Source organism: Bactrocera neohumeralis, chromosome 4 (genome assembly GCF_024586455.1).
Source record: "Bactrocera neohumeralis isolate Rockhampton chromosome 4, APGP_CSIRO_Bneo_wtdbg2-racon-allhic-juicebox.fasta_v2, whole genome shotgun sequence".
NCBI classification, from domain to species: domain Eukaryota; kingdom Metazoa; phylum Arthropoda; class Insecta; order Diptera; family Tephritidae; genus Bactrocera; species Bactrocera neohumeralis.
This window is the reverse complement of record NC_065921.1, coordinates 73,997,706-74,023,157: the sequence shown is the minus strand read 5'-3', so window position 1 is coordinate 74,023,157 and position 25,452 is coordinate 73,997,706. Positions and strand designations below refer to the sequence as shown.

Genomic DNA, 25,452 nt, shown 5'->3' with positions numbered 1-25,452 from the left:
TTTGTACGATTTGCGTTTGAATTTATACTGGAAGTTTAAAATTTTGTAGATTTTATATGGGATGCATGTAGGTGTTTAATCGACCGGCCGAAAGCGTGAAGATATCTGCTCACCGAAGTGTTCTCCCAATAAATCCATTGATTATTGCGATGTAAGGGAAGTGGCGCCTTGTTAAAACCAAATATCGCCGAGATCACGAGCTTCAATTTCAATCAGCAAATAATCGGTTATCATGGCGCGATAATAGTCGCCATTGACGGTTACGTTTTCACCGGCATCATTTTTGAAAAAATTAAACAGATCATTCCACCGCCCCACAAACCACACTAAACCGTTTTTTCTGGAGGAAATGGCAGCTCTTGGTTTTTTTAGGTTCCTTTTCGTCCCAAATGCGGCAATTTTGCTTGTTTATATTTTGCCAGAAATAGATCTCATCGCTGAATAAAATCTGGCTCGAAAACGTCAGATCTTCTTGGAACTTTTCAAGAGCCCATAATCGACGTAAAATGCGCGAAGTCGTTCCATAAGTCAGTCAGAGGTGCTGCGAACGGCGCCGAATCGATTTTCCAAGGTCTTCATGTGCACTCTCAGCTACGGCTGCTATATTTTCTCCAATGAGTGTTGAACGTCGTCCATTCGGTCGAATATTATCCAAGATAATTTAAGATTTTATTTAGCATAGTAAGATCGATTCGATTTAGATCAAATATTTTGTTTCATAACTTTTTGCCATTGTGAACGCATTATGCCACACCCATAAATCCCTTTGCTCCATTGTTTTGAAATTGATGAATTCGATGTTCACCTACTTCTCTTTTTGGCGAATTTTTCACCAGCCAAATCATCTGCCATAAACCGGAACATACATCAATCACTTGCGATAGATTTAAGCTATAAGGAGGATACATAAAAACCTTCCAACCAAGCTCTCAGAGCTTCTAGCAAGTCACTATCATACCATTAGTAATAAATCTTGACAAGTACTAATTTTGGTTTTTTGTATTTAATTTATTTATTGATTTCTTCTACAAGCGGAGCTTTACAGACTTATTTACTAGAAAATAACAATTTCTTCAGAATTCATTAACAAAATATTGATAAACTTATCAACAGCATGATTTACTCCATAATTTTTTATTGAGTTAATTTCAACTACTATTTTCCACATGACAATAATAGTTGCTTCAAAAGTTCCTTTCGGTTTAGCATTATTTATAATTTCATGGAGATAAACAATAATGTCTTGTCACATATTCATCTTTATTTTATTTTTAGCAACATATAAGTAATACTGGTTGAAATGAAGACAAATACAAAATGGTAACATTGAGTTAACAGGTATACTGTAAGCTAGCTGTTAAGTTGAGAGAAAGTCGTTGTATTTATACATAAAAATATAAGTGAAATTATAAATCTATGCAAGTGTAATTTGTTGCAAAAATTAATGTACACCAAAAACATTTTTAATCACTTCTATATTAGTGGTTAAAACACATACGATCATTTAGAATTTATGCATATAATTCTTATATTTTATTACAACAGTTTAGTTTTGGCAGCCACTGTCGCTTGCTTTTATTGTTACACACATGCGCTGTTGTGCGTGCTGCTCGCTACAACACGTTCAATTCAATTTTATTTCATTTCGATCAATGTTACCGGGTTCATATGGTAAATCCGAAAATTTAAAAAAAAATTAATACACATACATATGTATTTATAATTAATTTCAATGTTTAGGCGAGAAACCTAAATTTTTATAGAAGCAAAAGCCTTTGATAGCCGCTTATTGCACAAAAAGAAAATTTGTAGAACAAAAATTTTAATTTGAGTTGAGGATATACATACATATGTATGTACATATGTATAAAATGCTTTGATTTCATTCTCCAGCTAAATTTTAATCAATTTGCACAGATTTTAAGATGTGAAGCCTGTGTCCTTAAAAATGCTCAACTTTAAGAATTTATTCTGTAAACAGCAAATGATTTTCTTTACATCAGCCTTTATTAAACATGTATTTGAGTGTATTTGTTTACAAAATGGCGCCTAGTGTGCAATCTACGGAATCGCCATTTCATTGCGCTTCATTTACGACTGTTAAATATTCGGCTCACGAACTTCAATAAATACACACATGTATATTACTGCAGCCATGATTAACAGCTATTTAAAGAAAACATTTCTTTAATAAGTTAATAATTAAACATTTTAAAATTAATTATTTATTATTTAATAAAAATAGCATTTGCACGCTTTGTTGTCAATAAAATTAAGTACATTCGATACACACGCTGCTACAACAGCAACATTGCAGTGGTGAAAATTTCACATAGAAAAAAACAAACCCGTGTTACTTCTCAATAAACCGACACGTATGAATAACATGAATCACGAGTGAATAAAGCGCAGCACGAGCAGTGCACGACAGTTATGTAAATGCTGCTGTTTACCTTTTGCATGCTTTAAACAGCAAATTGTAAATACAGAAAATGCACAAATGTTAATTAACAGCTTATCAGTTGCCAACGTAGTAACCAAAAAAAAGTTAATGAAAATGATTTAATTTCTCTGTTAGAATAGCATTGAGTCATTAACAATCTTTGCTGCAACTTTCTGGTGCCTATGCAGAGAATGTTAATAAATAGCTGCGGATGCTAATGAATATTTCTTCAATATTTTCTATTATTATGGCACTGACTCATTAGCATTAACTGCTCGTTTGGGCTGTTAACATGTTATTCACTGCTGTCAGCGCTGCCCGTTCATTGCCATGCTCTGCTGCTTCTGCACACATGTTAGTAACATTGCGCATTCTCTGTATGCAAAATTTCGCTGCTTTTTCACGTTGTTAATGCAAAGCCCGTTTCTTTTAACAGTTTACTGTTGTTTATATATTTTATTATTATAGCTTATAGCTTTTAATTATATATTTTTTATTACTTTATTTTTATATTTGTTTAATTATTTCAATTTTATACTATTTTTTTTATTTTACTTTCATGTTAAATTATTTATGCATACATTCTGTTGCTATGTGGGTGCTGTATTTTTTGTATGGCAGAATACATTATATGATTGCCTAGTAATGCCTAGTAATGGGTGTTAACTTAAAGAACGTGTATACAGTGTTTATGTAATATTTAGATCATCATTGTGTTGTTGGCATTTCGCCTAACAACGGTGTCAATTTGTTTTTTTTTGCAATAGTTATTAATTCGCTTGCATTTACTAACGCAATCAACTCACTTTCGTTAATAAATCAATTTATAATATTTTATCTAAATGTAGTGAAGAATTATATATTTGTTTTTTTTTTTGTTTCTTTTTCATATTTTCTCATAGTTCTGCTTTCGCTCTAAACTTTTTGTTTTCCATACTTGCTTTATTATTTTTTAGCATCACTGCTGAGTTTTACTTGCCTGCTGCACTCGTCTACATAATTAGTTAATGATTTGTTTTACTATTTCATATTGAAATAATTATACTTTAGGCTTAATAACTTTTTGTTTTTATTTTCATTTCTTATTTATATAATTATATTTACTGTTTTGCTTAGTTTTCGTTTGTTTATTGTATTTTATGTTTTTTGGTTTTTGTTTTTGTTTTTGTCGGCTAGTGTTTGTTGTTTCTTGAAGAATTTTTTTCTTTTTTTGTTATTATCATTTCGTTTAATAATTTAAATTTATTTTAATTTTTAAAATTAGTTCATATATCTACATAAATTTCAAGTTTATTAAATATATTAATCTGTTCGTATTGTGTTTTCTCAATTTCAATGTGTTTATTATTTGTTGTTGCTTTTCATTTTGTGTTTGTGTGTGCTTACATTAATTTCAATTTCCTCTTTGGTTTATTTAGTATTTTTAGTAAATAACTAATTATTAAATTAAAAATATTTTTTTTTCTTAATTTTTTGTTTCTCTTTCTTGTTTTATTTTTGCTTTGTGTATACCCACAAATGTGTATGTATGTATATACATAATTAGCTTGCACGCATATATGTATGTATAAAGTGATAAACACATGTACTTAGCGTAGTTGAATTCAACACATTTGTCTATATGTTCAAAAATCGGGTGTAACATTGCTGTTGGTTTGCAGAATTCTTTCACCTTCAAATTCGTCGACTTCAAAGTTTGCGCAAAATTGCTCGCCTTTTCATTAATTTTTTTGTTTATTTATCATTTTATTTAAGTATAATTTTTTAATTATTTGTTAATAATAGATTTGTTGCTGCTATGAATGACTGACATTGTTCTAACTGTTTTTTTAATAGAGTTGGGTGTGTTTAATATGCGCGTGAGTGGTGTGTTTATGTGTAAAGGCGTGTTGAGTAGCTTAAAGTTTTCGGTAAAAAGACTTCCGTTGGTGAGTGTTCTTGACATAAGCACTAAACTGTGTTAATATATTCATTATAGTAATTAACAATTAATTTAAATGATTTTTATTATGCTACATACATTTTTTATGGTCACAAAGTTAAGCTGAAACTATCGTTTATGTTAACGAGAACAGCATACCACTTGTGGTAAGATACGAGAATCTGTATTGAACTGTAAAAATGTGAAAAAAGCACCAATCACAGGTCCGTTAATTAGCGAAAGTCTCAAGTCGTGCGCTAATTTCATTATGTAGAAGATATGCTCAATGTAATACCGTTATATTGCTTATTGAATTGAGTATATTATAATAATTGGAAATTATTTTTAACCAGTAGTAGTTTAATTTCTAAACTATATAATGGCGAATGATTCTATCACACAACTGTTTAGAAATCACTGAATATCTTAAAGTAGTTTAAAAAAGCATGAAATATTTGCACTTATTACGAAATTGCATCAATCGACGGCATATAAAAATACGCATTAACACAGTAAGTTTTATGGAAAAGCGGAGTTTTAGAGAAAATTATATTTAACATGCAAATATTTGTACATAATATAATTAATAATTAAATACTGCAGTGAAATCATGATATGTAATTATTTTGAAATTTTTTGGATTTTTTTTGTCTTAATTTTCGGAATAAAAATATTCACAATAAACTATAACAGAAATCATATAAAACACAAAAATATATTAATACATTATCAATGAGTATATTTTTGCAAATGTATGTACTAGGCAGGGTTGCGATTTTTTTTTATTTTTAGATAAAAAATTAGATTTTCAATTTTTACTTTCAATTTTTGGATTTTAAAGCAAAAAAATTTAAAACTAAAAATTGAAAAATAGAAATTAAAAGTTAATTTAAAACTAATAATTGAGAAATAGAAATAAAAAGTTAAAAACTGAAAACTGAAAACTAAATTTTGTAAACTAAAAATTGAAAAATAAAAGTTAAAAGTTAAAAATTGAAAATTTAAAATTAAAAATTGTTCATTAAAAATTAAAAGCTGAAATCTAAAAATTAAAAAGTAAAGATTGAAAATTAAATATTGAATTATAAAAATTGTAAATGTAAAATTCAAAACAAAAAATTAAAAATTATTTTTTATATTTTTTATTATTAAAAATTCGTATTTAATCCTAAAATCAGAATTAAAAATTAACCCGTTTCAATGTGTAAATTTGTCGACCACGCTCAAAAGTATTGAAAATGTGCCAAATATGTTCAGTGCGAAATATATTAATTAAGAAAATTTATAAAAAAAAACATAAAAAACATGTTTTTTATTTATAATAATTTGTTTTTTAAATAATAATTTTTTTATAACAATAATTTTTAAATAAAATTTTCGGCATTTTTCAAAATAAAATAAAATTACTTTAAATCAGACATTTCAAAATATTAGAATTTTTTTAATAATAAATTTGAGCAAACATTATTTTTATTTTCATTCCAGTAATTGGAATTAAAAATTTATTTTAGTTTCTCAATTAAGTTTAAAAATTTGAAAATTACTTTTAATCAAAATGTTCGGAATTACGAAAAAAAAAATTAATTGAAATGCAAAACGTCAAAAAATTAAAATTTCAAAATTTTTTTTATTTTTGAATTTTTTATTATAAATTTGGATTTATTTATTTTTTTTTAATTTTCCAACTCAGAGTTTTTTTTTATTATTTTTTATAAAAATTTTCGTGATTAAAAAAAAAATAAAATTAATTGAAATTCAATCGTCAAAAAATGTAAATTTCAAAACTTTTTTTTTTAATTATAAATTTGGATTTATTTATTTTTTTAATTTTCCAACTCAGAGTTTTTTTTATCAGAAAATTAATTTTTATAAAAATTTTCGGGATTAAAAAAAATAAAACTAATTGAAATGCAAAACGTCAAAAAATTAAAATTTCAAAACCTTTTTTTTAATTTTTAATTAAAAATTGGGATTTTTGTTTTAATTTTCCAACTCAGGATTTAATTTTTTTTATTTTAATTTTATATTTAATCAAGATTTTCAGCATAACAAAATAAAAAAAAAATATTCCAATATTACTTCAATTATTTTTAAAAGCTTTATATGCAACCCTGGCCTTATATAACTGTGTAAGTAACACAAAGCATTTGTTTGTATATGTAACGGTATTGCTATTTACTTTCATATTTGCAGTTGTAGTTTGCGATTTCGATATAATACATACATACATAATCAGCCTCATATACATAATTATAACTGTACTTTGCTTCAAGTTTATTTCTATGTACTTATATGCCTTGAGGAAAAATTTGAAATCCCGAAAAAAATTTTATGAATTTTTCTTTTAATTATTTTTTTTTCGCTTCACTGTATAGTAATAATAAGTTGTGTACGTGTTGTTGTTTTTCGATGAGTGTCGTTATAAATACTAATATTATGCGCAGCATTTTGTTCATACACCTTCGTTTATATGTTTTCATTAAGCTTATACTCATTACATACATACATATACATATGTATGTATATTAACTATATTATGTTCTTCTTTATGGAAATTAATAAAGGTTCATGTTCACTTTCATTACGCAGCGTGTTGCTTGCGTACTAAATTATATACGTTTTTAATTGCTTTATGACAGTTATTTTTTATTTTTAATATTTGAATTTTTTTCTGGACAAAATTTGCGGTTTTATGCATATAATATAAATATTGAGTATGTGTAAGTTCGTGTATGTTTATATGTAAATTTATGTAGGCATGACAGATTTTTTTATATAATTTGTTAGGCGATTTATTTCACTAGCTTTATATGCTTCACATATGTAACTGTGTAAGTATGTAAGCGTGTATATGTTTTTTGCAGTATGGAGCGCATTTGTATGTATTTAAATTAATTGCATTTGCATAATTTGTTGTTGTATGCGTTGTATTTGCATTGAATACTAGTGTTTTTGGGCTTTATATGGTAGTTAGCTGCTTTAAATCATTAAGTCCCTATATTTTTTAAGTGATTTATTTATTACATTTGCTAAATTTACAAATTTTTTACGCTTAACTGTTCTTATACTGTTGCCTTACCATAAGGACTGCCTTTTAGTAGTGTCACATACAGCTGCATGTGTAAACGCCAACTCTGTGTGATTCTGCCAAAATATTACAGTATTTAACTGTTATATAGTATGCAAATAATGGAAGTATAGCTAAAAACTAAGGCATATATGAACTATGTTGCTATAACTATTGCAATAATGCAGCAAAATCGTGTTTAGAAGCAAATATTATTTTACTGTTAAAACAAATGTTAGATTATGTAGCTTATGAGTGAGACTAGTGTTGCATTGCGAGTTAGCTACTAACACTCATAATGCATTTTTGTTAAGTTACATTTTATATGCAGTTATTTTAAGTATTTCTTATTTACTTGCAACTGTTAAAGTAACATCTCAATGTTATGTTAAGACTATACAACAGTGGTTGGCAGCTTAGTGTTTCCAACGTGGTGGCGTTGTATAGAAAATACTGTACGTTATAACACACACTATTTATAAAGTATTTAAGAAGTTTGCGTACACTTTTCTTGCATTTTTCAACAACAACTCGGTTTTAAGGGGTTATATCCACTTGTGAATCTGAAAAAAATCGACTTTTTTATGCATAAATTTTTTGCATAGTTATCGAAGGTACAGATATTTGAGGGTATTTTCGAAAATTTATTATTGATTTGGAAAATAGTTCAGGAGATATGAGCGTATTTGTAATAATCGGCAGCCAAAACTTTAAACGCGTTTTCGCGAGATGCTACTTTCAGAGTTGGTAAGGAAAATTTCTCTAAAACGGCGAGATTGACCGATTTGTGGTCTCACATAACCTTTCAAGATATATTACTTATATATTTTACTATATAATGGTGGAAGGAATAAGATGTTTATAATAAATAATCGATCTTTAAACTACTCTGAAGTGTAAATTATTTCACCAAAAGAGACTTTTTCAGAGTTGGTGCGGAAAATTTCTCCAAAACGGCTAGATCGACCGACTTGTAGTCGATTACATGACCTTTCAAGATATATTATTTATATATTTTACTATATAATAATCGAAGTAATGAGATTTTTGATGATAATTTCGATTTTTTAGACACTTCGAAGTGAGTTTAAAAAAAAATATATTTTTAAAGAAACCACCAATTTTTCAAAAATCAAAATTTTCACCATTCCTGCCATCATTAACTGCATTCATTTATTGTAATAATATTTTTTCTTTGATTCTTGAACTTTGGATAATTTTAAGCAGCAAAATCTTCCTCAGCGCCAGACAGCTTTTTCGGATGTTCTCTTGGAGATCAACGACGGGTTCAAGAGAAAAAAAAATTTCAAAATTGATAACCGCTTATTAAGGTACATTAAATTCCGTTAATGTACAATATTTTAATTAGTTTATTTAATTAAATGCCTCTCTAAACAAAATACACAAAAAAACTCTTTTTTTTCTTACTTGCAAGTGGATATGACTCCTTAAGCACCATATCCTGCTTCAATAACGCTGCAAACACAATTTCATGTGAAGTATTTAAAAAAATTTATAATTCTTCTAATTTAACTTTTTTTTACAAAGCAACTACTACATAACACTTTACACTTTCATACGCAGTTAGATATTTATGACGTACGTCGTTAGTGTCAGCATGTGTTGGTTACATTTAGCACTATAGTATACATACATACATATATACACTGTGAAACTATTATTAAAAATTTCGAATACTTCTTCGCAAGACATGTGACGGCAGTTGTTTTTGTTTTCCTTGTATTTGATTTTTTTTCTAATGTTTTTGTTTTTGTTATCTTCCTAATAACTTAAATGACATATTTGTATAAGTAAGTTAATTATGTATATACATATATATGTATGCGTATTGTTTAATAACAGCCACATACATACGCAGCAGCGCTGGCGCGCACATTTATTCGCGTGGTTTGCCTTAATTGTAACATAACCTAAAAAATAAAAAAATGAAGTATTAGCATAAAATATTATTAAAGGGTTATAGCCACTTGTGAATTGAAAAAAAAATCACCTAAAATGCAAAATAAAGTAACAACACTTTTCATAAGTTTACAATCGAAGAAAAATATGTAACAAAATTTCTGTTTCGGTTATATAAATTGGTTATATATTGATTATGTATAGGTTATATCTGACAGCGGGAGGTTAAAATTCATCAACATTTTCATAAGTTTACAGGCGAAGGACTAACGATATAATGAAAACCACTCATATTGAAACAATATTTGGGTTTTGGTTATAAAAAGGTTATGTATTGGTAATTTATTGGTTATATCTGACAGCGGAAGATTTGAATTTTATATAATTTTTATTTAATGTGGCATTTCAGATGACGATGTATTGAATCTACATATATTTGAGACTATTCTCTGAAAGTTTTGAAGTTAATCCAGCAAATAATTTCGGAATTATGAGCATATTTGTAAGAATTTTTCAATTTACTGTAATCGGCGCCAAAAACCATAAAACGTTTTTGTACATTTTTAGAGAAAAACCATCATGTTAATGTACATACATACATACATATGTATGTGTATATTTTTAACACCAACAGAAAGTATATATATTCAACAAATATAAAACCTACCGATTTTCTATAAAAATTCAATCTTTTAAAGTTATTTCTTTAGAAAAAAAAAAATTATTGAAAATTTATTTTTTTTTAATCTAATATTTTTTAACACAAATTTTCATTACCTAAAAAAATTTGAAAATTGACCTACTGACTTTTTATAAAATTGTAATGTTTTTTAGAAAAAAAAATTATTGAAAATTTAATTTTTTTAAATATAATATTGTTTTTAAATATAATATTTTTTAGAAAAAAAAAATTGAAACATTTTTTTTTAATCTAATATTTATTGGAAAAAAAATTTATTGAAAATTGAGTTTTTCCGATTTTAAGTCGAAATAAGAATTTCACCTTAATATTTTATATAAAATATGATAGCCTTTGGGACATAAGAAGTAAAAGAATAATAAAAACTTGGATATTTTACTATTTCACACAAATGTTGAGACATTTTGTATGTGAGAAACGTGTTGATACAAAAGCGGGATATTTGCATAACCTAAAAAAATTTTATTGTAAATTTACCTACTGACTTTTTATAAAAATCTAATATTTTGTAGAAAAAATTTAAAATTGATTTTTTTAAATCTAAGATTTTTTCGAAAAAAAATTTATTGATTTTTTTTATCTAATATTAATAGAAAAAAATTTTTATTGAAAATTGAGTTTTTCCCGATTTTAAGTCGAAATAAGAATTCCACTTTAATATTTTATATAAAAATGATAGTCTTTGGGACATAAGAAGTAAACAAATACAAAAAACTTGGATATTTGACTATTTCAATAAATAATAATTTTGAGGTTATGTGAGAAACGTGTTGATACAAAAGTGGGATATTTTCATTACCTATAACTTTGTAATACAACTTTTTTTTATACCACGCCCTGCTCTTCCTCTACCGGAACTCAAATCGTCTGTAAATAATTTTTCCTTTAATTTTTGATATTTTGTCATTCATTTCCAATAGATTTCATCGGCTATAATTTTTTTTTTTTGGTTTCAAAAATAAAACTACTCAACAATACTGAAGGAAAAAACATTTTGAGTGACTTACAAGTGAATATAATCCCTTAGTTGTTGTTGTAAATATAGTTTAACTTCCATAACTCGAACTTCCATAACGCGAAGTGCTTCAAAACTTGAACTTCTATAAATCAAAGCTCTTCATAACTCGAACTTTTAAATTGCCAATAGAAGCCAAAATTCATATAAATTTTCTTCCTCAACTCGTAATCTCTCAAACTCGAAGTTTTTTTGTGGTTTATGCTGATTCGAGTTAGGGAAGTTCAACTGTACTTAACTAACTATCTTTTTGCTCACATACCTGCTTTCAACAGCAATTTTTTCCGGCCTTGTCAATTGCATTGTCTTCGAACGAAAAATATTTTTATTAGCATACTTTTAGGGGCAACATATACAGTAAAGATGCTTGCTTTCGGTTTTAGTTGAACAAATCGCTGTTTTTCGTATTAATTGCTATTAATTTAGTTTATTTCTTTATTTTAGCTTGAATGTGGTTATGCAATCTCAAGTGTGCTGATTTCATTTGTCTGCTTATGCAACACATGCTACTTCAGCTAGGCTGCGTCGCTCTCCTTTAAACTGCTTTAACATCCGTTAGCTTTTGTTCCATGCTATTTTTAACCGTTAAGTGTTGGTTGCGCTTTCCTTTTCTTTCTTTATTCCCAATCAACTTCTGCTTTTACTTGCGTTTTGTTTGCTCTATTTCGCTTGAATTATGCAATGCATGTGTGTGTGTGTGTGTGTGTGTTCTAGGGTGTGTGTGTGTGTGTATGACTCTGTTATGACTTTCCAAACTTAAAGTGGTAAAATGAAAACTTCGCGACTTCATTTCCTTAATACACATATACACATCTATCATATGTATGTATGTATGCATGTATGCTTGTATGTATGTATATGCTTATTTATTTCTACTATATATGCGTGTAGGCTTCTGTATATCTCGTACTATTTATGAAATTTGCACAGCACCAAAAGCATTGATATTGAAATGACTCGAAAATGTGGCAAACCAAACAAAGAACGCTGCTAATGTATAGGGTAATGCCGATAGTATGGGATGATTGTTGTTCTGATACAATGTGGAGGCGGCATGATTGCACAGCTCAGATGTGCACGCACAATAGATTGCCTGCACGTCATGTGTGCCGGAGCGTTTCATGCACAAGCCATCATCGCTCTTATCGGGTATGTAGCCGCAACCGCGCACCACGCGCACCTTGCCATAAACTGAAACGATAAAATGTTATAGGTGAGTAAGGTACCAAGTTATTGAAATTAAAATAATTATCATATTTCACTCACCCTTTTGTGTTGTCTTACGGCAGAGCATAGGTTTGGTGTATTTGTCCTTAAGATGTTCCTTAACCTCCTGCTGGGTGCAGTTCACCTTACCCAAGGTATAGGGTTCGAACGGATCACCGCAATTGGGATCGTAGGCGCTATTACAGTCGTAACACATCAGCGCAGTGGTTGCTGTGGAAGGGAAATTGTGATGCAGGGTCTTAGAAAATATGTTGATAAAGGTATGTAAAGGGTATTTTTTTAGACGTGTGGTTTTTAAGAAAAAAAAAAACGCTTAGAATTTATTGTTATGGACAAGAATTAAACTCTATTATAAAAATAAAATTTTGAATTATGTTTTAAGAATGATTTCGATGAAGTCATTGTCGCGGCTAGCTCAAACAAAATCCATTTAAGTCAAGTCCCTACTTTCGAACACTCTTTGCAGCGCTGAATATTCTCTTCCTAGCCATCAATCGTCTCGGGCTTAACTGAGTAGATGAATCGACACTACACATTTCCACAAATATAATAAAATAGTCCAGTGGTGTTAAATCGGTGGCCAAGCCAAAGACCTACGGCGCGAGATATTATGCTCACCAAAGTTTTCTTCAAAAATTATTTGTTTCGTTGGCTGTATGGCATAGAACCCATGTCGGAACTCAAAGCCGTTTACTCCAACCATCTCCAATTCAGACATTGAATCAGTATTTTATCATGGCTCAGTAGCATGCCCCAATGACCGTAACGTTATGACCAGCTTCATTTTTAAAGAAATATGCATCATTGATCCCCTTTGCCTCTGATTTTTTTTGGATGTAACGGCGTCTCAGCAATGGCTTATGAATTATCATCGCTCTAAATACGACAATTCGGTTTATTAACATATCTTCATCGCTGAACTAAATTTCCTTGTAAAAATCGGGAGTGTTGGGTCCATTCATGGGCGTGTGATTCGCTGTTGGTAGTTTGGCTTCAACTCTTGCACAAATTGGACTTTGTAAGCCCGCTAACCAAGATCTCTCACCAAAATCCTCCATAAAGTGGAAGGGCACAGTTCCCATTATTGCGCGCGATTGCGGATGGACTCATACGGGTCGGCTTCGATACTCTATCACTCTTCGATGGGTGTCGCTGAGGATGAACATTATCTGCTTAAGCAAATATGGTGCGAAACCGATCAAACTGAGCCATTATTTTGGTAATAAATTCGCACGATTTGCAAACATTGTTCGGAAGTTCTTTATGGAATGGCAAACCAAACTTAGTGAAAATAGCAAAGTACCCAGAAATTGTAATTTAAATACTCCAGGTAAATGATATTTCAAAAACATGTATTTAGCTAATTAAAAAATTAATTTAAACATAAGCCTACGAGTGGTACAAAGACGGTCGAGAGATCGTTGAAAACATGCCTCGTTCTGGACGACTTTCGACCTCTACAACTGATGAAAATATTAAAAAAGTGAAGGATATGGTGCTAGAAAATCGTCAGGCAAGTGTTAGAGAGATCTCAAGAGAGCTTGACATCTCTCGCGAGTCATTTCGAATGATTTTAGTGGTCAGGCATTCTTGGCTGATTCGTCCCGGTTATGCCGAATTTTTTCAAAAGAAGTACCATAAACAGGTCTCTTTTGATATGATTTAACGTACGAATTCCTATCCCACATTAATGGAGAGCATTATAACTACCGATGAGACATGGGTTTCTGAGTTTGACATGCAAACAAGTCAACAATCATTGGAAACAATCTTCCACTTTCTCTGTGAATGCCCAGCTCTAGCACAGATCCGACACAAAACACTTGGAATCCATCTAGCACCAAACCTTGAATGGATTTCCACTAAAAGCATAGCGGACATAAGTAGTTTCATCGAAACCTCAAAATGGTTTGAAAGAGAAGGTGAAACGTAATAGCAGATACAGGAGGTTCTACGAACAGTGCATCAAAATGGCACATCAAGTGTTAATTGAGCCCGATAGGGCTGCACTCCTACCTACCTACCTACCTAACAATCATTGGAATGGAGGGAAAAAACGAAAAAAAAAACAGCCGCAAGGTGAAAGGTGATGCTCATTGTTTTTTCTCTATTCATGGTTTAGTGCAACGTAAATTTGTTCCGGAAGGATAGACGATCAATAAGGAATTCTATTTGGCCGTATTGAGGCGTTTGCGTGAGAACATCCGTCGAAAACGGTCGGAATTGTGGCAGACCAATTCACGGATTTTAGACGATAATCCACCATTACATCGAGCCACGACTGTGACCGAATTTAAAGCAAAAAAGACAATGATTACGATCGATCAACCTTTGTATTCACCAGATTTGGCTCCGTGTGATTTTTTATTGTTTCCCAAACTGAAATTGCCGCTCCTCTGAACCCATTTTCAGTCGATCGAAGAGATAAAACAAAATTCACTAAATGAGATCATCCCAAAAAGTGTTTAAGAAAAGTGTTTCGAGCACTGGAAAAATCGCATAATTTGCATTAGTATATTACATCTGGTGCGGATCAGGTTAGGGTTTTCTTCGATTTTAAGTCAAGTCAAAATAAATGAACATATTGTGTTCGGGACATAAGAAGTCAAGTTTTCATCAAATTTTGTGAAATAATTAAGAAGGACTTGGCTACACTTGGAACCTCCAATTGGCGCCAAACAACGCCAATAAAGAAGAAGAATATGTTTCATAGATTTTCTGAGAATTTGATGACATCAATGCTACTGAACACATTCGACTTACTTTTGAAATGCAAACGGAGATTTTCATTGAGTAAAACTGAACATTTTGTATACTCTGGGTTTAGATATCTCCATATTTGATTTTTAGTGAATTCTTAAACGGACGCAATACAATAGTCATAATGGAAAAGCTGATCCAATTGATAAAAATATATGCAATTATCATAAAAATAAGAGCCCACTCCATAATTTCATGAACAAATTCGTGAGCTGGTAACTTGAAACCAACAAATTTGCTAAGATATCCAAGAAAATAAAAAAATATTATTTTAAAAATATTTGTAAGCCATAAAATTATGTAAAATTGTCATTTGTATAACAGACCTACCTTGTAAACAGCAAAGGATGCCCAAGAGCAGCAGTGTTCGTTCCATTAGTGGTGACATTTTTCTTGTTTCTTTTTTTTTTTTTGCTTTTTGTGGTTTTGATATTATACAATTATCGATTTATTCACAACAACAACGAGATTAACAAAAAACTGTTGGTGAGGATTAAAAACAGAACTATTGTTGTTGTTCGCTACGCGTTTAGTTTCGAATGTAGTTCGCTAAAAGAACTTTTAGTTAAATTGTTTTGGTTAATAGTTGATACTTTCGGTTAGTTTCAATTATTTTATTATTTTAATTATTACCGTATTGCTTTTTGCTATGTTATTTTGCTTGCTGATTACTATTATTTGTTTTCGTTTTTGTTTTTTTAAGAGTTCACTTAAAACACGCAGTTAATGGGTGTGAAGCAAAACTTTGTCACTTCGAAATAAAATCACAAATCGGGGCACGTCTCATACACAGGTACAATAATTGGACTCGGCCACGCAGGCTACTCTGCTACTTAGCTTAACTGGCTTGGCTTTTCGGCGGCAACTGACACACCAACTCACTGTCACACGGACTTTTCAACGCGGTCTTGCTGGCTCACTGACTAACTGACTCACTGACTGGCTGATTGATTATTTGACGTTCTGTTATGCCGACATCTCGCACTGAACTGCAATGATTCGGAAGAAATGCAACAAAATAATCGGTTAAATCATTTGGATGAAATGCAAGAAACACAAAATGCAATGAAAAACGAGAGAAAATGTGTATTTCAAAGAAACATTGGCAAATGGCAAGAATTCAAACGGCAGCGGCAGACAATGACTTTTGAGGCGCATTTGCGTAGGCGAAAACGTCGAAATACACGGGTGATGGCGGCTGCGGCGGGGCGTAGCATACTTATGTACATATTATATATTTTTATATATACGAGTAATATGTAAGCATGTATATATGTATATTCGAGTAGATATACATATCTACATAGCAGTTGTATATAATGAAAAAGTGTGTACACATTATGACATTCATAGTTCGTTTTGTAGTTTTTCGCTTTGTAGTTGTTAGTTTTCTCATCCCTATTGTTGTTGTTACAACACATTTAGCTTAACGACTGCCTGCTTGTGTCCGACCGAAAGTTTGTGGCACAAAGTAATTGGCCTAATCCACTTTATTGGGTGCTGCGGTTGTGGTTGCATCCAACTGCCAAGATTTATACGCTTGCACATGTTCAGCGTTGCCATTTTCCCTTGCTCACAATTTATTTTCTTTTTCAATTATTTGTTTTTGTGTTTTTTTTTGTTGTTTTTAATTTGTACATGATTTATATTGAACGAGTGGTGCTGTTGTTATTTTTAGTTGATTGCACTTTCCGCCGACAAAAAGTTTGCGCACATGCTTAATCATGTACATACATGCATGTATGTATGCACCGTTGTTCTCACTTTTTCAGATATGGGACACATTGCAATTTTCTTTTCATTATGTTTTTGGGAAATTTTAGACCGACACACATACATACATGCATACAATATATACTTACATACATTTATACAAATTTTCACATACATACTTATATGTATATAAATATATATTTACATAAGCATGTACATGCAATCAATTTTTGACACACTACTCATACTCAAATATGCATTCTCTTACGCTCTCTTTTCACAAACACTGCCAGCACTTGCACACGACTACTCGTGCTCACTTTGCCGAGCCAGCATGCAAGAATGAACGCAAACGAATGACAATAATGACGTTGCTGATGTTCTGATGTGCCGTTGATAGCGCTCACGTTGCGCAGGAAGATTTTCCTGCAAGTGCTGCGCTTGCATTTTACATAATCGTCGGCTGTCATAGTGGCAAAAAAAGACAATGTACATACACATACATACACCCGTGCATCAACGCATGCACTACATAAGTACCAATAAGTTCATGTAAGTGGAGGCGAGTGGTCGCGTGTTCAGCGGTAAGGGCTGTAGTATAGGAAATGGATTTGGCACTATTTGATGGCTTAGTGGGCGTTTCATGTGGTCACGTTGTAGCGTAGTATATACGGTAAAGCCTTGTATAGAAATTGAGATTTATGAAATATTTGAAGGCAAGAAAAAATCAAATTTTTCTATTATCTGGCGCGCGTTCTTGCCAAAAACCTTATATGTGAAGGCAATACGACAGTTATCCAGTTGAATTCATTACAAAATAAGAAAAAATGTTAACTTCTATTGCAGCATTGTTATTATACCTTACACAGCCGCATTTCTTTAAGCATGAAAGGCATACAAAACAGTTTGTAAAGCAGCTAGTATATGCTATAGTTGTTCGATCGGCACAATTTCTTCGAAGATTATAGAAATGCCTTGCGTAATAATCTATACGAAATTTCGGGAGGTCATCTCGTCAATTTTTTTTTTTTGTGATTTTCAATATATTTAGAATCTGTTTAATTATAAAAACAACAATAAAAATTCATGAAAACACAATGAGGATGAGTTACAGTAGTATAACTTTAAATAAATAAAAAAAAATAAATTAAATTAAATTAAATATAATAAAATTGTATACAGTAATTTAATCGAATTATGATAGTATGACAATAAATAAATAAAAAAAGTTAAATTAAATTAAATAAATAAAAAATAAAAAATTATTCATTAATTGATTCGGAAGAAGAGGTCCAACGAGTGATATCTTTTCAATCCTCTACGTTGTAAACTATTGTCCCGCAATTGAATAGCAAATATGTATATTCTCATGACGGAAGAGGTAACGTCTGCTAAATTCATTTCGTCCAATGAAAAAGTTTTCCATACAAAATCTTCATTTTGAACAGTCAGTCAGTTTGTAAGGCAAATAAATTTAAATTTGAAATTTAATAAAACTGCAGGGATCTATCTTTAATTTACTAGTTTTAATTTGCCAGTTTTGTGTTCGATTCACCACTCTCTAGTATTCATCAATCACTGTTTTTTTTTTAATTTTTATTAGAAACTAAAACTAAAAACTACAAAAATACACATTTTCAAGTTCCTAACTAACAAACTCATGGGTTTACAATAACGGTACTTCATTTTTTTTTTTAATTTGCTATATACAGTTATTCGAGTTACATTTTCGTAAAACTAAAACCCAAAAATCTTCTTCTTCATTCCAGCGTTTTGTCAGGAATTCAGCTAGAAGTTCATATGTAAAGTTTGTATTCTGTGAAGTTCCATTATAGCGAGGTTTCACTGTATACGAATATTTGTTGGCATATAACATGTTATCCATTTACGACACATTTAATGGAAGATTAATGTTATACAACAAGCCATGTTGGTAAGAACGAGCTAATTGAAGTATGTGATGTATGTGACTGATGGGAAAAAACCCAACAAAATAATTAATTAAAGAAATGATAACTTGCATTAAGTTTATATTGATTGCATATGCTAATGCTGCGGAAAGACAGCAGTTTTAAACGATTTTAAGGAATATTTGTCTTTCAATTCAACATAAATGGTTCTATTTCTAACACTAAAAAGTGTTCTCATGGGAGACACATGTGTTGGGACCAGGTTAGGTTTAGCGGATTAAAGTCTGGCAGTCGATGCTTCCTGCTATTAAAAAAAATAATATGAAGGTTTTCATGAAAAACTTTCAGTATATTCGAACCTGACTCAGAATTTGCAGATATCTCACTTTTGTTTAATAACTTGAAAAGAAACCTTACACCACTTTAATAATAGCTCCGAGTTCAATAGCTGATATAGACTTCTGTGGAAAAATGCTCAGAAGAAAGATACAAAATATAAAACTTGTTTTAAAAAGAATAAAATTATTCCTCAGCGTAACCTTAATGTTACAGGCAAAGTATGTAACCCTTGAAATGTTCCTTCTCGAGAAACGTCTCGTCATCATTGGTATACTGTTAAAATAGTAATAATATTTCCTAAAGCAAATAGTGAAATATCATATTGGTGGAATCATTTTACTAGTCCTGAGACAGAAGTTATAGCTTTACTTTATAATACTAAAGTAGTTCTCTCTAAATACCGGTTAATCTGAGTAAACATTTACAAGATCAAGGAATTCATAATTATGGATTTATTCTCTTAAAGAACACACCTCATCTCAACAACTCAAAATATGTCACGGTATAGCTAGCGGAAACACCAGATATTTCTTTTTCCCAAGTATATACTTCCGGACTCACAAAACCCGACGTTTTCCCAAGTATGTACTTCAGAAGCATATAAAAAGTAAAATTCAATCATAAACAAAGGTCTGCTCAATTGCGAATCCATTGACTGTGTTTACTCTCTGAATTCCTCTGTAAGATGTCCTATGTAATATTATAGAAAATATGTTCCAAACAACGAATAACTAATTCTTTGTACTTATTCTTGAGACAATTTCGTCAGTTAAGACCATCTAAAATAGCTCTAATCTTTTCAACGCAAGAAAAAAGAGGATATAAATATCGGCATAACAATATTCGAGATTTGGTGTATCTATGACTTATTGAGGTCTCAGAATGACGCTTAACTTATATATCATAATTCTTCTGGACATTATTAAGACATCTATAATAAAAATTATTAGTCATGTTAGTCAGTTCATGCCTAAAATGTTTATTTTGTCACTGGCCTCGATACAATCATCGCTAGTGTTTTAACAGTAGTCATCACTCGCGATGTCGGTTTTCGGTTAGAAAACTATTCATGTAATTTTCATTACTGATATCAACATGAAACATGAAAATAAATATATTTGTGGTTAAGGATTTACACACCTTCTTTTCTGTTAAACAAGTTGTTCAATTGTCGAAATCGCCGATATCCGACCACTGTATCCAAAGTAACGGTTTCTACTCTGAAGAAATTATTCAAATCGCATGACTATAGCATATAGCTGCCATAAAACTGAACGATTGAAATCAAGTCATTGTATGGAAAACTTTTTTACCTGATGAGATAGCTTAACGAAATTTGACAGGGATACTTGTTCAAGGCAACGGTACAATCTCTAAAGAAATTGTTATGATCCAACTACTATAGCGTATAGCATCCATACAAACTGGCTGATCAAATTAAGTTTTTTAAGGGATCTTTTGCATTTGTGAAGAGTATTATAGCTACGATGCAGCTGAAGGTAACATTTTTTATATTTTTTTATGAAATTTGTTTAATTTTGCGGTAATCTATCAGCCACGTAGACCATTTTTCCATGTATGTGTGTATATATGGATTATTTAAACTTTTTCTCCCAGCGAAAGGCGGCAGAGGCTTAGGTGTCAATTTATAGCATGAAAAGATAAATAGATGAGGATAGCACCGCGACCTAAGGTCTATTGTATATCATGATAAAAAAATTAAATTGTGCCACTATAACACCATAGAGAGGAGACAATAACTAATTTTATATGGTAAATCGCGAGCAATTGAAATTTGTTCTTTTAATGATACAGTGGATAATAAATACTTACATATATAAATTTTTCGAGGTTCTAAGTGGGGTTTGGCTAGGCATGTACATAACTATTTGACTTATTTATTTCAAAAATTTATATTTATACATATCTTATAACCGACAACAAAGCAAATGTTAATGAAATGCCATGCTGTTTCTGCATTTTAATAGAAACAAATTTTTATTACAGGAAAATTTCGTGTTCACGCAATAACGCAGTATAAGTATATGGTATATCGTGACCTAAAAGGCAAAATAACGTAACATCACTTTTCATAAGTTTACAAGGAAGGAAAAACGATATAATAAAAATTCATATTGAAACAAAATTTGAGTTTTGGTTATAAAGTGGTTATATGATGGTTATATAGCGGTTATATAGTGGTTAGTTAGTGGTTATATAGTAGTTATGTCTGTCAACGGCAACTGAAAATTTGATACTACATATTTCTAACATCATGTAAGGAAACGTAGGCAACAAAAAACTCAATTTCCATTTTTTTGGTGATGCGTTCTTTTGCCTTTTAGGTGACGATATGAAAGTTAGTATTGTAAAATGTAAATATACATATACAAACTTCTCATTTACTTTATGCGCTTAAAATGAAAGTAATAAAAATAATGAAAATGTGCGTGTACTCTATTAACGGTCTTCTGACTCTTCAGTTAAAGGCAAATTGCTAAGCTTGAAGTGGTTATGTAAGCGGATACAAGCACCTTGCAAACAATTTAATAAGGGTTCAGTCAAGCATATTTTGTTACAAATTTCCATTACTATATACATATATATGTACATATGTATGTCTATTTGCCATGAAAAATCATATAAAAAAAGCGATATGCCTGGCTTGTATAATATGTTGAAAGAAAATAATATGTTGTAGGAAAAAAATATATGACAGCCAGCGGCTATTATGTAAGGTAGAAAAAGCAAAGAAAAAGCGGCTTCAGCGGTGGTTAATTACACACAACGAAAATATGTCTATTTATAAATATGAATCAAGTAGTGAAATCAAATATCAAAAGCCACTTAAGCAGGTGCTGCAAGTACTCACATACATACATATGTATGTTTATGTATATTTGAAATGTGTACCATATTTGAAAAACCACATATACATATGTAGGAGTATATGCATATGAAAATAACCTCAATTACTCACAAAAATATATAATTTACCGTTATAAGCGCTGATATGTATGTAACACGAGCTCGCTCTAACTAATGCTATGGCGTTTGATTTGTGAATCATTCAATTAACAGCTTATACATATGTATAAATTTACATATGTATGTATGCGAATACATAACAGCACATGCAACCAAACTGTTGAGTTGAGTTTGGCCGTGCTAAGCCATTTTGAGGTAGATTTGACATGTCAGTGATTGTTCTGCTGGCATTCTTTATGGGTGGAGAATTGATTTTATTAACTGTTATTAGTGGGTTGCCTAGCGAGTATATGAGCGCACACACCTTAATACACACACACGCATACACACATAACGAAAATAATAATACAACAAGAAAGCTAACCTTAATATGCACACACATACACATAACGAAAATAATACAACAACAACAAAAGAAGTCACCGCCAAGTGGATGAAAGGCTATAAATGAAAATGTAGGATAATGACAGCAAAAAAAGAAAATGAGAGCCACAAAAAAATGACAGCAAAAAAATGACAATGTCTGCGAGATCAATAGTCACAAATACAACAACATATTTACAACAAGAATAATGTTGTTGGCATGCAAACCAGTTTTCATGTCAAATTTTAGCAAATTAATGACAAATAACTTTAAGCCACAGAACATATTTGCCCTATTTCATATTGCTCTTAAGTTAACACACAAACACACACACACATGCATATGTACATATAACTTTCTTTATTTTTTTTTTAATTATTTTCGACTGCGCTCATTTGCTTGCATGGAAACCTTTGAGTTGCAGTCACTTCCGCATTGCTTTCCACGCTACCAACGCCATTTCGCACAATTTGCACATTTTCGCTTTTCGTTGCTGCTCGCTTTCATGCCTTGCTTCGGCTGGCACTTCATGCAATCGTTACTGTCTCTTTTTGTCGTTAAAAACGCGTTGCTTGTTTTTTTTTTTTATAACTGTCTTATTGTTATGCACTGTGTTGGTCATACGAGTACATGTAATTGTTGTTCTTGTTGTTGTTGTTATTGTTATTGCTGCTTGCGCATTGCAATTCGTTTGAAAATTCAATAACTGACCTAGTTAAGCCTCAAATACATAGATTGTGTTGCGCCGAAAACCGAAAAACCGACAAACGACTCTCATACTGGACGCTGACTAACGGTTTCGCATGCACACGAACGTTCGTAAGCTAAGACACCACAATGCAGCTGGCGAAAACGAAGCGGCAACGACGAATAAGCGCAACCCCTTCAACACTGTCACCCATATTACGCTTGCAAACACCCACTTTTTTCTTTAATTGCTTTTGAAAAAACGAAAAAATTTAATGAAATTGTTTCGAGAGACTTCATAAAATATTTGAAAGAATTTTGTTTGCAAGTGTAACGCTAATTCCGTTACTTGCCGCAGCTGCGCTTGCAAATTCACAGCACGAATCTTATGTAACTGCGTCCAATTAGTGTGGAATGGTGCCCAGTGGCTGTGCGTATGTGTGTTAATGCACCGCGAAGCAGGTATGTGCGTTTGTGTGTGTGTGTATGTGTGGGTTGGTATGGGGGCCCGCCAACCATAGCGATATCGATTGAATCGTTTTGGCTTATGACAACGAAAATGTCAAACGGCAAAGCCAAATTTGCGCAAGTTTTTCGAAATTTCTGCCAAAAACGCACACAAAATTATAGAAACGTTAGAAACGCTGCACACCGTGCGAAACTGTGCACTTTTAAACACTATTTGCTAGATTTTTCCTTTGCCATACATACAGTTTTTGCCGTTATGCTTCCGTGCTATTTTCGAATTACGTATGCGCTGCTGCTATATATACATATATATATATATATAATATATTTTCATATAAATAACTTTGCAATTGCAAATACATTTTTTTCTACACACAGATTGCACAATTATTCCATGCCCTCATTGCAATTATGACAGTCTGCAACCGATGCCATATACATATTTATATGCATTTGAAAACCGTTAGCTGCTTGCCGCACCACCGCCTTCACCAAGCTTTGCCTACTTCATTTGCCGAAAAAGTCTTGAAAATTGTGCAAAATTTTGTAATCGATTTTCTTTGCTTCGTTGCGTGGTTTTCAACTTTTAACCAGTCCTTTTCAGCGCTGTGCAAGCTTTACAACTATTACTGCCATTTGGCTAGCACACACACAGCTTTTTTTTTTAATAATTTTTTATTATTTTTCTTTTTCAAATAATTTTATAGATATTTACGTAAGAGACAATCTCCTATTTAGCTCGCACCCGGACAACGATGTGAAAACGTTTATTCGATATGACAATAGCACGGCTAAATCATCCAGCAAGGACGTTACGTGATTGGATACGAAAACACTGGCGGGCATACAGAAAGCGTACAAGCCAGCGTACAGCAGGCCGTTAGGCCAAGCAGCGGCGGTAGCAATCGATATTTTTACGCAGTGTTGCATTCGAATGGCATGTGCCATTGAGCATTTATGACAGTTATTTGTAGTCTTCCGGGTCTACATGGCGTATGCCGCACAATGCTTGCCAAATGACGCCTGAAGGTATGCTAGTATTTTGTGCAGTTTCAGTAAATTGCGCGAAATTCGTAATAAAAATATATTTAAAAAGGTATATATTATATTTTCGAAACACGATTAGAGCAATGTTGTATTTCGGTAACAATTTATAATGCTTTTTTAAATATAAGTTGCGGTATACACATAATTTGTTCAAAGTTTTGCATCAATAAATTTAAAAGTTTTCTCAGAAAAAATTCGTTTTTTTTTCGACCTTCATACGGCTAGAAATTTTCTCAGGAAAAAATCTGCAAAATTTGCTTTTTTTCGGCCTTCTAGCTGTAAGTTTTCTCAGAAAAAAATTTGGAAAAACTTCTTTTCTAGCTGTATGAAGTTCCAAAAAAAGCGAATTTTTTCTGAGAAAACTTTTAAATTTATTGTTCCAAAACTTTGTACTCATATTATGGTAATTAACTATTTATTAAGACTTAGTGTTAGCAAAAATATTTATTTGGAAAGGAACTACAGCTGATCTCCGGGAGCTTCTCTCAAAAAAGACGTTTTGCGGTGACCAATACAGAACTGAAATTAAACCTCTGAAATTAAAAAAATAAAAAGATTTCGTTAAAGTAATATTAAATCTAGTAATTAATTGGAGGAATAAGCAAAATAAATTTTTTTTACAAAATCGCGATTTCTAAAACAAAAAAAAATAGATTTTAGAACAAAATTTCGGTCGGTCTAAAATTATTTATAAAAAATATATATTTATCGGTGAAAAAAATCTTCGTTTAGTTACTAAAAAATATATTTAACAAGCTCGTGTTAAAATTTTAGACTAATCGGCTTAGCCGTTTTGAAGTAATGTTGGTCACCGACTTTGAAAACAACATTTTGAGAAAACCAAGAACTCTGAAACGCCTTTTCAAATTTGCGCATAACTTCG

At 31.2% G+C, this 25,452-nt stretch overlaps 2 protein-coding genes across 4 annotated transcripts in view; one reads left to right on the top strand and one right to left on the bottom strand.

The window, feature by feature from the left end:
- Positions 1–25,452, top strand: part of LOC126755847 (dipeptidyl peptidase 1-like) — a 41,630-nt gene that overhangs the window by 5,120 nt on the left and 11,058 nt on the right. The gene's annotated exons all lie outside the window — the stretch shown is intronic.
- LOC126756705 (uncharacterized) lies at positions 988–24,382 on the bottom strand. Of its 3 annotated transcripts, none has more exons than XM_050469954.1 (5): positions 24,238–24,382; positions 15,384–16,042; positions 12,333–12,503; positions 11,329–12,257; positions 988–9,362 (listed from the first exon to the last, which is right to left on the bottom strand). In XM_050469954.1, the coding sequence occupies exons 2-4, from the start codon at positions 15,439–15,441 to the stop codon at positions 11,980–11,982; spliced, it is 507 nt and encodes a 168-aa protein (XP_050325911.1). In that variant the 5' UTR covers positions 15,442–16,042; positions 24,238–24,382; the 3' UTR covers positions 988–9,362; positions 11,329–11,979. The 3 variants fall into 3 exon arrangements, with proteins under 3 accessions (XP_050325911.1, XP_050325913.1, XP_050325912.1); XM_050469956.1 differs by lacking the exon at positions 24,238–24,382 and adding an exon at positions 23,571–23,643; XM_050469955.1 differs by lacking the exon at positions 24,238–24,382 and adding an exon at positions 23,079–23,405.